A 14,356-nucleotide genomic window follows, 5' to 3' on the forward strand; every position below is an offset into this window, starting at 1 on the left:
AATGGGATATAATATAACTGAAAATATTTTTGGTTTAATTAAAATGTTAGAATATATATAGGGGCACGAAGCGCCCTAAAGGGTCTTTGTGGTTCCTCAGATTATAAAATGGTAAGAAAGAGAAAAAAAAAACTTTGACTCTAAGGTTCTCTGTGGAACCAAAAATCGTATTTCTATGGCATTGCTGTCAACAACCTTTTAAGCACCTTTATTTTTAAGAGTGTACATGTCTCTCAGATGAAACAAACATATGAGGTCAGGATTGTCCTTCAATGACATCCCTCTTTTTAATATGTTAACTAAAATAATGCATATTATATGAAGGTTGCAGGATAAGCAGATACTTAAGCAGATCAACTGGTTAAGATTTCTGTGAAAACTAATTTCAGGAAACTGTTGAACTTTTGCAGATGAGTAAATAAAACCGTCATCAATGGCACAAGCAAAAACAGCCAGAAGGGACTCACAGGTTTTTGGACGTCTTCTTCTTGGTGCCGTCAGAACCGACAGTACAGCTGCACTCGGAGGCGCCGCTCAGCTGAGGAGAGAGAGACACGGAAACAGTCGGCATCATCCACGGAGACACACAAACGGCATCAAGAAATGAAGCATTTAAGTTCCAAAAGCAGCTAAAGCAAGACAAGCTGACCCTCACCGCCCAGTACAAGCCATGGACCTTCACAGAGACTCTGTGTGTGTGACTGTAATCCAGCGAGCATGTGTGTGTGTGTGTGTGTGTGTTATTGGCCTCCAGCTATGCAGAGGATTAAAACACGGGTCTCAGACCGTGGAGTCACATTACACTTCCTGCCCTCACAGGGGTATAATGTGGGTGGATGGGGGGGTTTCAGGCCCACTGTGTGTGTGTGTGTATATGTGTGTGTTAAACTGCAGAAGAATGACCCATTGTGTTGTAAGTGTGTACGCCCCGTCTTGACCTGTCGTGCGGCCGTGGCCATACATGGTGTAGACCTCTCGTGTTGAGACTGGACAATAAACAGCTTTTCTTGGCCGTCTCGGTTATAAAAATATTTCCTCATACCGTATTTCATGTTTCGGATTTCAAGTCCGAGATCTCTAGGGATTCATCACACTGCAGAAAATTAGGCAGTACGGCGTAAACATTATTCTGACAACAGTGTAGAAAACCAGAAGAGCTGTAAGCGTCATTTGTGGACGGGACGGTGGTCAGTTTTATCCCATTACTTGAAAGAATCAAAGGTACAAAAGGTACACAACACACAAACCAGAAGCAAAAATCCCCAACAAGAGGATATCAACAGCCAGCCCAATTATTCATTGTAGTCATATTGAAATCTTCTGTCATCAATGTTTAAAAAAGACAGAAAGCAGTTCCTGTTAGAAGCTTTTAGTGGATTTTTCCTGAACACAGGTGATGTGGAGCTACAAGGAAAGATTTGTGTTGGCCTTTGAGTTGAGTTTGTTTGACCAGCGTCTGTATGATACTGTAAATATTTCCTCTCGCTCTCCTGCTCGTGCACTCCAGTTCATCGAATAGAAACCACTCCAAAACACATCAGTAAGTAAACAGCACAGTGCTCAACATACACAATAAACACACACAACACACGTACTGTGTGTTACTCTGATATAAATAAACACACACACAGATGCTTCTTCATTAATTTTTAAAAACAGTTTGATAAATAAATACATTTTTTTAAATTTACATATAAAATCCCAAATGTAATATATTTTATTTTATAATTTCATTTCACACTCCATCCAGGGTGTATCCTGCCTTGATGCCCGATGACTCCTGAGATAGGCACAGGCTCCCCGTGACCCGAGGTAGTTCGGATAAGCGGTAGAAAATGGAATGGAATGGAATTTCATTTATTTTACTTTTATTTTATAATTTCATTTCATTATTTTATTTTATAAACCAAATTAACTAAAACCATCCATCCATCCATTTTCTTACGCTTATCCGGGGCCGGGTCGCGGGGGCAGCAGTCTAAGCAGGGATGCCCAGACTTCCCTCTCCCTAGACACTTCCTCCAGCTCTTCCGGGGGGACACCGAGGCGTTCCCAGGCCAGCCGGGAGACATAGTCCCTCCAGCGTGTCCTAGGTCTTCCCCGGGGTCTCCTCCCGGTGGGACATGCCCGGAACACCTTCCCGGGAAGGCGTCCAGGGGGCATCCGGAAAAGATGCCCGAGCCACCTCAGCTGGCCCCTCTCGATGTGGAGGAGCAGCGGATCTACTCTGAGCTCCTCCCGAGTGACCCAGCTTCTCACCCTATCTCTAAGGGATCACCTAGCCACCCTGCGGAACGTAGATTAGGAACGTAGATTAACCGGTAAATCGAGAGCTTCGCCTTACGGCTCAGCTCCTTCTTCACCACAACAGACCGGTACAGCGACCGCATTACTGCAGAAAATGCACCGATCCGTCTGTCAATCTCCCGTTCCATCCTTCCCTCACTCGTGAACAAGACCCCCAGATACTTGAACTCCTCCACTTGAGGCAGGAACTCTCCACCTACCCGAAGTGGGCAAGCCACCCTTTTCCGACTGAGAACCATGGCCTCAGATTTGGAGGTGCTGATTCTCATCGCAGCCGTGTCCTGGTCCTGGTCTGATGGGGCCAGCATGACAACATCATCCGCAAAGAGCAGAGATGAAATCATGTGGTCCCCAAACCCGACGCCCTCCGGCCCCAGGCTGTGCCTAGAAATTCTGTCCATAAAATTATGAACAGAACCGGCGACAAAGGGCAGCCCTGCCGGAGTCCAGCATGCACCGGAAACAAGTCTGACTTACTGACGGCAATGCGAACCAAGCTCCTGCTCCGGTCGTACAGGGACCGGATAGCCCTTAGCAAAGGGTCCCTAATCCCATACTCCCGGAGCACCCTCCACAAAATGCCGCGAAGGACACAGTCGAATGCCTTCTCCAAATCCACAAAACACATGTGGATTGGTTGGGGAAACTCCCATGAACCCTCCAGCACCCTGGAGAGGGTATAGAGCTGGTCCAGCATTCCACGACCGGGACGAAAACCACAATGTTCCTCCTGAATCTGTGGTTCTACTATCGGCCAGATTTTCCTCTCCAGTACCCTGGCATAGACTTTCCCGGGGAGGCTAAGAAGTGTGATCCCCGATAGTTGGAGCACACCCTCCGGTCCCCCTTCTTAAAAAGAGGGACCACCACCCCGGTCTGCCAGTCCAAGCGCACTGACCCCGACCGCTACGCGGTGCTGCAGAGGCGTGTCAGCCAAGACAGCCCCACAGCATCCAGAGACTTGAGGTACACAGGGCGATCTCATCCACCCCCGGTGCCCTTCCACCGAGTAGTTTCTTGACCACCTCGGTTACTTCAGCCCGGGTGATGGACGAGTCCGCCTCTGAGCCCTCAGCCTCTGCTTCCTCAATGGAAGACGTGACGGCGGGATTCAGGAGATCCTCAAAGTATTCCTTCCACCGCCCGATGATATCCCCGGTCTAGGTCAACAGCTGCCCCCCTCTACTGTAAACAGCGTTGGTAGGGCACTGCTTCCCCCTCCTGAGGCGCCGGACGGTTTGCCAGAATCTCTTCGATGCCGACCGATAGTCCTTCTCCATGGCCTCACCGAACTCCTCCCAGGCCCAGGTTTTTGCCTCCCCAACCACCTGGGCTGCAGTCCGCTTGGCCTGTTGATACCTGTCAGCTGCCTCGGGAGTCCCACAAGCCAGCCAGGCCCGATAGGACTCCTTCTTCAGTGGGTTCGGGGATTGCCGCCTCGACAGGCACCGGAGACCTTACGGCCACAGCTCCGAGCGGCTGCGTTGACAATAGAGGTGGAGAACATGGTCCACTCGGACTCAATATCTACAGACTCCCTCGGGATCTGGTCGAAGCTCTGCCGAAGGTGGAAGTTGAAGATCTCTCTGAAAGGGGATTCGGACAAACGTTCCCAACAGACCCTTACAGTACATTTGGGTCTGCCGAGTCTGTCCAGCTTCCTCCCGCGCCATCGGATCCAACTCACCACCAGGTGATGATCAGTCACCCTTATGCTTGAACATGGTGTTCGTTATGGCCAAGCTGTAACTAGCACAGAAGTCCAATAACATAGGCGCACACAACAGTGAGAGACCTATCCCCGACCCGAAGGCGCAGGGAAGCGACCCTCTCGTTCAACGGGGTAAACTCCAACACATGGGGGCTGAGCTGGGGGGATATAAGCAAACCCACACCAGCCCACCGCCTTTCACCATGGGCAACTCCAGAGTGGTGAAGAGTCCATCCTCCCTCGAGGAGTGTGGTTCCAGAGCCCAAGCTGTGCGTAGAGGTGATCTCGACTATCTCTTGTCGGAATCTCTGAACCTCACGCACAATCTCAGGCTCCTTCCCCGTCAGAAAGGTGACGTTCCATGTCCCTAGAGCTAGATTCCGCGTCCAGGAATTGGGTTGTCGAGGCCCCCACCTTCGACTGCCGCCCGATACACTTTGCACCGGCCCCTTACGGTCCCTCCTGCAGGTGGTGGGTCCACGGGAGGGTGGCCCCACGTCGCTCCTTCGGGCTGAGCCCGGCCGGACCCCATGGGGGGAGGCCCGACCACCAGGCGCTCGCATACGAGCCCCAACCCCGGGCCTGAATCCAGGATGGGGCCCCGGCTGCACCATGCCGGGCGACGTTACTGTCCTCCAATTCTTTGTCATCATAAGGGGATTTTGAACCACTCTTAGTCTGACCCGTCCCCTAGGACCTGTTTGCCTTGGGAGACCCTACCAGGGGCATATAGCCCCAAACAACTTAGCTCCTAGGGTCATTCGGGTACTCAAACCCCTCCACCACGGTAAGGTGGCAGTTCAAGGAGAGGCTTAACTAAATTATCTAAACCACTTAACTAAACTCAACTAAACACAAAACAAATTTTATTTTCATTTCATAAAATGTCATTTGAATTTGTAATTATTTTATTCATAATGTAAACAGGTTTTTATTGTAATATTATTATGTTCATTTTGATATCTTTTTTTGACAGTTTTGTGTTTTTGTCACTTTATTATTTTTTTATATTTCTATGTTTTTCAGTTTAAAACGTATAAAACAAGATTAACTGAACAAGAAATATTTTTTTTGCTGTGCTGTGAATACATGTTATCAGATGCGCACTCCTTGAGATTCAAGCCCATGACCTTTGCGCTACTAATGCTCACGCTGATGCTTTTATCCCCTATATTCCCTTCTTTTTGTGTGTTAACAAGCTTTCCCGCTGTTAGCAGAGATTTCTGTTAAAGCTTCCGGTCTGTGTAAAGTCATCCGGTGGTGAAGGATGTTTGTGAGCACTGTGGTGTATGGGTCTCCATCCTGTAGACTTCCTCTCTCGACACACCATATGGGTACAATTCCCATCGCGCTGCGTCTTTAAAGACTCATTCATACATTCCTGTAAGAGCCACCGGCGATACAAATGCACTTTGTCTCAAAGACGTTTGTCTTGTTGTCCGGTCTCGCTCGGGTAGGGATTCTTCGCTGGTCTGCGAAGATTACTTTTTTAAATATAAACAAATATACACATTTCATGTGATATTGAAATGTGATAAAATGATTTTAAAAGAACAAGTATGCGCGCATCAAATTAAAGATCGTCCCTCCACACGGATTTCCATCATCCCAATGCCAAGGAAACCTTCTAGGTAGGTGTAAGTTTTGAAACCATGACAGCAGAGACATGTGACTTACGGTAACTGGGGGTTTAACTCATTTAGTAACATCATCACTGCATCACTGACTCGCTGTACATTACACAGTGACCCAAAGCATATGCTCCTGTGTCTGTCAAACAGCCATACTGGCACCGGCTCTGCTATAGCAACCGCAGCAGCTGCACAACACACCGCAACAAACCCTGCGACGTGAGATTTAACATCACACACATGCGCCGAGACTCCGTATAGGTCAGAGTTCAGACAAAAGTGATACATTATATAATATATTTTAAAATCTATATTCGTGTGTTCGCTGGGCTTCGAACCCATTACCTCTGCGCTGCTTACACAAGAGATTTGATGGAGTAATCTGTTGTGCCTCATTTACGTTTCAATTTATTCTCAGATGTTTCTCTTAAAGTTGTTCATGAGAAATGAAAACGGAAACAAATGAGAGCTCTTTTCTGTAAGGGAAGACACATGAATTTCACATTTTTTAGCATGTGTACAACATGTGTATTGTGTGTTTTTTGAACATTTTTGTGTGAATCCCATGTGAAACACAGGATAACATAACCCATGGTATGACATGTGCAACGTGTGGTGTCATGTGAAGAACATGTGATCACATGTGGAGACATCGCCACACACGTCATCCCGTGGGTTTCATACCAAAATGTTCCAAAAACACGCATTTAATAAATAAAAAATTGAGATCTTCAATAAATTGACTTTTGATTGCAGACTTGACAAATTTGAGCTCATATCTCTTCTTAAACTCCAATGGAGAAGTGTAAGATTTCTGACTCTGAGGAGAAACATCTGAGACACAGATGAGATTTAACCCAAAGCTTCATTTGCTCCCCATTTAATTCCACTGACCGATCTAGGAGAAAGAACTGAGATATTAAAGAGATCTCATCTACGATTTTTCTTTCTCATGGGTATTTTTGAAGCTCATTTTTGTTTTTTACAAATCATAACACTTACGCCTGCGGATAAAAACACGACAGTCACAGATTACTGGTACAATGAATTGAAGTGCTTTTACTGGCAAAGAGCCACAAATCTCCAAATCATGTGATGATATTCCTGCATCATTCAACCACATTACACAACACATCTGCTTCAACACTCACACACACTTCCAGTAACCCCTAAAAGCTTTACTGGTGGTAAATGATGGTCAAATTCAATGTAGCACTCTGAGAGACAAACATTAGCAATGTGAAAGCGTATAGTGACATAAATAAGACGCATCCGACATCATCCTCTCGCATCAGCACACGACGGGCTGTAAACAACCACATCCTTGACTCATGCAGGACATTTGCTGCTCTTCAGTTTCATTGTGAGGTTTGGAGGTACATCACAACACTTTCTGTGTTTGCACATTAAAGTCAATATTTATTCATTACACATTCAGCTGGACGGTACGGTGACCCGCAGCCGAGTGACCCCTGTGACCTTTTGTCCAAATCTGCAGCGTATATACAATGAGCGATGCAGACACATGCTGGTCTGTACCAGCGTTACTGTACCATATACAGTATACTAATTTCAACATGAACGCTAATTTTAAGATTTCCTTAGATTTCTCTTTAAACAAAAAGTAAGAAATATTTTGTGTTTCCTAAAAAAGCTTTTTTTTATCTTTTAGGGGCGGTTTCCTGGACAGAGCTTATCTTAAACCAGGACTAGGCCTTAGTTAAATTGGGATACTTGAATTGCTTAAAAAAAACACACCTTACAAAAAACCTGACTGGTGTGCATCTTGAGACAAAACAATGGCAATGATCTTTTATAAGATACGTCAGTGTAAGTTGTTACCTTTGACTTTTAAGTTAGTCTGGGACTAGTTTTAAGCCCTGTCTGGGAGACCGCCCCTTAAAGTTTATTCTAAACAAAATCCAAATTCTCCCCCAAAAAATTATCTTGTTTTGTCTTCAGAACACTTTTGCAAATCTGTCTCCTGATTCTGACGTTCTCATTGGGAAAGGTCTGTGAGATGAGTTCCACGCTGAAACCTTTGAGTCAGAAGTTTGTAAACTTTGATTGTTGATGTGTTTATGTTCAGTACAGCTGGACTTCAGCCTCTAGAGTTTTATTGACATATCTCAGATTCTTTGGACCCGTGTTTACAGGTAAATGATATTTTTAGAATCCACATTAAGACTTAAACCTGAGTTGGGAGAGATGCTGTCTGTAAACAGATGTGAGATGCTCAATCACAGATATTAATCACTCAATGAGAGATGACGTCATCTAATGACAGACGACCCAACATCAGATGACACCACCCCTGTCAGAACTTCATATGATGCAAAAGCAGATTTAATATTTTAATATTTGTGTTACAGAATTGCTTGAAATGTCAAGAGTGGAAAATTTAGCGGCATCTAGTGATGAGATTGTGAATTGCAACCAACGGCAATCCACCGCTCCCCCCTGCATTTTGGAGCACTACGGTGGCTGACGAAGGAAAAACATGTCGTGGTGTTTTCACTTCGTTGTCGAAGGAGATAACATATTTATGAAATGGGCTCTGTAGAGCCGTTTGTCCAATTAGGGCTTCTGTAGAAACAACATGACGAATTCCATGTAAGGGTACCCACAGTGTATGTAGATAGAAATAGCTCATTCTACGATCATAAAACGTAACAATTCATTAATTTTTATGACCTTTATTCACCTCTGAAGACTAGTTATGTGTATCATATTGTTCTTGTGTCAATAGATCCTCCGAAAAAATACACACTGGACCTTTAACATGTTTACCATCTCTGTTGTAGAACTGTACATTTGTGAAATCAGCCCTGATAACAGACTATTCTGGTTATTTTTGCTCTTTCAGTAGGCTGTGAAAAAAGCGCTTTATAAATAAATGTAAACTGAAATTATCCGTGCACAAGCAGAGCCGGAATATTTTGGCTGTTTTCTTTTCTGTCCGTCTGCGGGTGAAAGGCGGTTTACTGAGCACACTTTATATGTCTTTGACAAAGATGGATGTGTTCTCGCCGAACAGGTTCTGGCAGTGATGTGTGATATATCTACATCTTCAGCAAATTTGATCTCTATATGTCTATAAAAATCTTTCAGACGGAATGATTGCTGTGTGACAGCCACGTCTTTAAGTTCTGAACCTGGTTGACAGGTTCATTCTGGACAATGAATTAAAGGGACCTATACGTCCTTTTAAACCAATATGACCTCTTTCTCATACAGAAAATAGATTGAAGATCTTGTCTGGCCTTTTACGCTCCATAATGACTTCAAAAAATCACAATAGTCCATACTTGCAATAAATTACATTGCACAAGTCTTCTGGCCACCAGAGTGTTTCTCACACTGAGCAACATATCTTTTAGAACGTTTGGCATATCCCACATGAAAAAAATACTATGGGGTTTACTCTAGTAACACTCAAAACACTTTGGTAGCTTGGAATTCTACTACAATTTAATAAAGTACAGTATTTTTTCACGTGGGACAACATTCAATTCATTTGGACCGGCTGTTTATAAACTAAAATTTCTGATTCTCTTTGATTATATGGAATAAATCAGTCAGGAAAGACAGGGATGTGGATTTGAAGGACATCCAGCGATTGTTTTATGTGGTGGATGGTGCACACAGACCTCAGTACAGAGCTGCACTATGAGGTCACCACACACGCCAGAGCAACACAAACTAAACTAAAGCAAGAATTCAATCATCTTAATTCAACTTGACTTGAAAATCACATCAAACTGACAAATGCGAATGTTAAAATGTTAAGAGCCCAAATTTACTCCCTAGTGTTTCAGAACTACACTATTGTAAACAAGGTCATTTTATTGACTAAGATTAACATTTTGAAGACGTTTCTGGTCCTTGAAATCAAATAAATATTGACCTTAAACGAATTAAACGAATATTTAAAATGTTTGCTTTAAAAATAAACTGAAATAAGTTTAAAGCATAAAAATGATTATAATAAACAAAATTAAATAAATATACAAACTAAAATTAAAAAAACTAAAGCTTATTTCAAATATTGATAAATCTTAAATCTACACTATAATAAATATGATTTTTAACATACAATGCATTACTATTATACATATACAATAATACATTTATATTGCTGTTCATTATTTTCTGGTGATTTTGGGGTTGAGATATGTTTTTAACACAAGACAGGCCTATAAAAGTGATGGAAAATGAATTAAACAAACAGAAGGAGACTGACGATAGAATACAGTCTTTATAAGCAGTGATCTGTTAGTATTAAACTCTGCTGGATGTATTGGCCAGAGTGCTCTACACTTCAATCATGACGCTTTCTACATCAATCCAGCTCGACTGTTTTGTAACTCACGGTAACAATCACCAGGCAACAATGTGTGTCTGACTGTCCTACATCAGATCAGAGGGGTTAGTGGAGCACAGACACGGATAATTTTTCAGATGGTTGGTGTCCACTATCCTTTTAAAAAGCAAAATGATTTTTCGATAAATATTGTATGTCTAACAGAAATTTGTCATTCTGAGGATTTGGAGGATCTATTGACAGAAATGCAATAAACATTTCCTAACTATGTCTTCAGAGGTGTATAAAGACCTTACACAATGAACCGTCTTTGAACAAGCTATTTCTATCTACATACACCATGGGTACCCTTACATAGAATTTGTCATGTTGTGTCTACTAAACGGACAAAAACGGACAAACTGCTCTATAGAACGCGTTTCGTTATCTCCTTTCGGCAAAGAAGCGAAAGCGTGACGTCATCTTAGTCCCGCGTCAGTCACCGTAGTGCTTTGAAAGGGAGATGTGGAGTGAGCCATTGGTTGCAGTTCTCAACATCACCACTAGATGCCGCTAAATTTCAACCACTGGACATTTGACACAAGAAAAGAACACACTTGAAAAAGTTATAACCTACATGAAACATAACAAACACCTCCACCAAATCTCCTGAGCTATGAAAGAGCATTAACATTTTTTTCTAGGTCATCAGCTCAAGCTTTGCTAATCTTGCATATAAATAATAAAAGAAAACTTTGTGCATCTGCGTCTGCACAGGTTTGTGCTTTAAATAACTGCGATGACTGCAAAAACTAAACCAAAGTTTGAGAATAAAGGGGGGCTTTCAAGAGGAATGTGCTGTGATTTACAGTCAGGTGAAATAATGGAGGTCTCCAGCTGTAGAAAAGTAGAACCCATGACGTAAAATCCGCCCGAGAATCTGCCAAAACCAACAGACACACACACACACGGGTCCTGCACATTCCTTCCGCCATGAGCACGCTGCCATTTAAGGCTCCAAATCACCCCGAGTCGTGAACACACACACACACACACACACACAGAGAGACTGAAAATCAACATTTTTACAAGAAAAAACAACAAATCAGTTCCTCACTGAAAATGTGTTTGTACAGTATATAAACTTTAAGTTTGTTAAACTCAGATTTACAACACATACTCATTTGTTTTCTCAAGCACGGAGTTCATACCACACACACAGCAGTGTTCCAAAAATAGCTTGTGTAGATGTTGGTTTGAGTTCAAGAGCTCGGTAAATGCTTTAGATATTGAGTGAATCTGGCTGAAGAGTGAAATAAACACACACACACACTGCCACCTAGTCGACAACTGGAGAGCACAGCCTTACAGACAAATCACAAAATATTAGACACACAAATAAAATGATACATGCAGTGATACATTCTTACATTGTAGATGTTATTATCACAATAATACTTACTTTAATATAATGTGCGTAACATGGACATCTGTTAGTAAAGGCACTTCAAAAGCGTTCAAAAGAAAAAATGCAAAGCCTGATTTTCACTTAAAGCACTTGAATGAATTATTTAGCAAAGAAACATTTTAGCAGGACTATTCTGTGATGTGAACCAAATGGTTTCTCAAACTGTAAAGCAACTTTGGTTTTAACAACACTAAAAAATGTTTTTGCGTTTTGACTGTTCATTTAAAAAACAATAGCGTTTTTTGGGGGACTGAAAATGCAAAGTTTTGAAAACGTGTTTCACTTTTGGAAGCAATATGATTATTATACAAAAATGCACATTCGAGAAAACATGACACAGCATGTATATCGTATTTTCAGACTGATTATCGAATCCTTCATTAAAAAAAATCATGTGCGATGTAGTGAACTATAAATGTAAAAGAAACCATTTAGCTGTAGGGTCATCATGTTTGTTGGTTTTTAGCGTGTCTGGCTGAATTTATGACATTTGTTCAGACATCGAGCAGAGACATGTGACATTCACAACTATTTTTCATAGTCGGGTGAGTGCTATTTTCTACTATTTGATGTTCTATAAAGAGGCATCACGTCTCCATTCATTGGGTATTATTGTTTCAGGATTGTGCATTTTAATTTACAGAAATCCTACAAAGTTTATCGTCTCCTAAAAACAGCATCCTTTTTTTGGCACATACAATAACGAATGTTTATTTCCCCTTTTTTTATATATATTTTTTTTTCATAGACTGACATTTTTTCATGTTTAGACACTATTAACATGGGTTCTGTAAAATATAAACACATGGTTCAATATATTTGTAACAATTTTATTCTCTGAGCATTTTTATGTCACTGGAATTGCCCAGCTGTATTTAATTGCACAGTAAAAAACTCTATTTCTTATTTCTTATTGTAGCGTTCTTGTTTTGTTTCAATTAACTCATAAACTCCCCAAATTCTCTTCCACCTACATTTTTTATGAAAACAAGTCAATTTGCCTCTCAATTAAATGTATTTAAATGTAAACCTCAAACAGATAACAAGACATTGAAATACACAAGAATACCGCAAAAAAGTGTTTGTTTTTTGTGTGTATTTTAAGTGTATTATAATTTTTGGTAATCTTGCGTATTTCATTTTCTAGCTAACATGACAGTGTGCTGCAAAAGATTCAAGATAACAGGGGTGAAAAAAATGTTGTGTGTCTAAATGAGAGATATTTCAGGGCTGTCAAACTGTTAATCCTGATAAATCGCATCCAGAATAAAAGTTTGTGTTTACTTCATATATATGACTGTGTATATTAGACTTGTATTTATAAACACATATATGTATTAAAAAAACATACGTAAATTTAGGAAAATAATGTGTATTTTTAATCAGTCAATAATTTAAATATAAATAAATGTTAATTAGAAATGTTTACATATTCATATATGTGTATTTTGTATAAACCCAAAATTAAAATGCACAGTACACAGACATAATGTGAACTTTTATTCTGGATGCGATTTATAGTTTGACAGCCCTAGTTTTCAGCTATGATACTTTCTAGACCAGAAGTCAGCAAAGACGATGTATATGTGTAACTACCACATGAGGTTTGCCTGATTCTTTAAGAATTGTCTGAAAACACATCTCTTCCGTCAGCACCTGACCGATTAGTTCTGACTTCTAACTCTTTTCTACTCTTTCTATCCTTAGAAAAAAAGCTTAGCTTTGTATACTGTGGTAGGCTATGCGCTTATGCTTTTTATTGTCCTATTGTTGTTCCAATTGCTTCCATTGTTTACTTCAGTCGCTTTGGATAAAAGCATCTGGTAAATGACTGAATATAAATGTAACTGAGGGGCTGCTCCATGCTTAAACTGATGCCCATGATGGCAAAAAGCACAAACACTCTTTAAAAGTGGGTGTGTTATAAAAAAATAATTTAGTTGGAAGTATTCGTTAAATAATAATATTGTGATATATTGTGTTTTGCACGCTTGATGAAATGATCATTTCTGCATGTGTCACAGTGAGATAAAGAGAGACTTACTTTCCGGCCAGAGAACAGCATGTACAGCTGGTGCATGGATCCTCCGTTCTTTGTCAGCTCTTTCTTCAGGGTCTTAGGCGAGAGAAGCGTACCTGACGCCTCCATACAGTTGATGGCGTTGTCAGAGGTGAAGCAGGTGGTGCGGGGGTCCTGCAGCAGACTTCCCTCGCTGTGCGTGCGTCTGCGCAGTGAATTCTGCACGCTGAGACCGCCCGCATGTTTCTCGCAGGACGTTGCCTCCACCATGCTCCTCCGCTTCCCGCTGTCCCGCCGGTCCAGAAAGTTATCGTCGCTGTCTTCCTCCTCCTCGTCCTCCTCGTCTTCATCATCCTCGTCGTACTCTTCGTCAGTGCCGGGGGTGGAGAGGCCGTCGGCACTGAAGGAGCGATCCAAGCGTAACTCTGGGATGACGAAGGATGATGAGGACGATGAAGGAGGGGCGTTTGCGTCGGCTGCCTCCGAGACGTTCTCCTCATCGATGACAGCTTCTTCATGAACTACAGCATGCACCTGCAGAAACTCTCGTTGTTTTTCAGCGGCCTTCTTGTCCTCGTCTTCCTCTCGCTTCAGTGTATCGCTCATGTTGACCTTTGTATCTTTCTCATCTTCTCCATCTCTGGAGGACGGAGGCGGAGTCTCCTCCGGCGGGGTGAGGTCACTGGGCTGTAGGCGGCTGGGGGCCGGGGTGTCTGACAGGTCATCCTCAGGGGTCAATTGTGGCTCATCCTGCTTGGGTTCAGACATCTGAGGAACGCAGAACTCAGTGTTACAACACGGCACATCCAAGTGATAGAGAATTTAACATTTTGTCAACAATAGCTTAGTCTGCAAACATGTTATAAATGATATGCAAGTGTATGTAATTCTCTAAAAGCTGCGATTCTTGTTTGAG

General features: G+C 42.1%; 1 protein-coding gene across 2 annotated transcripts in view; it reads right to left on the minus strand.

Annotated features, from left to right (window-relative positions):
- Positions 1 to 14,356, minus strand: part of rgs3a (regulator of G protein signaling 3a) — a 47,891-nt gene that overhangs the window by 16,339 nt on the left and 17,196 nt on the right. For both annotated transcript variants that reach the window (XM_056745979.1, XM_056745978.1), the window contains exons 2-3: positions 13,465 to 14,208; positions 468 to 538 (exon numbers count right to left, since the gene is read on the minus strand). In XM_056745979.1, coding sequence (XP_056601957.1) covers positions 468 to 538; positions 13,465 to 14,208 — 815 coding nt within the window. The remainder of the gene's footprint in view (positions 1 to 467; positions 539 to 13,464; positions 14,209 to 14,356) is intronic.

Source organism: Triplophysa dalaica, chromosome 4 (assembly GCF_015846415.1).
Source record: "Triplophysa dalaica isolate WHDGS20190420 chromosome 4, ASM1584641v1, whole genome shotgun sequence".
In the NCBI taxonomy this organism is placed as follows: Eukaryota; Metazoa; Chordata; class Actinopteri; order Cypriniformes; family Nemacheilidae; genus Triplophysa; species Triplophysa dalaica.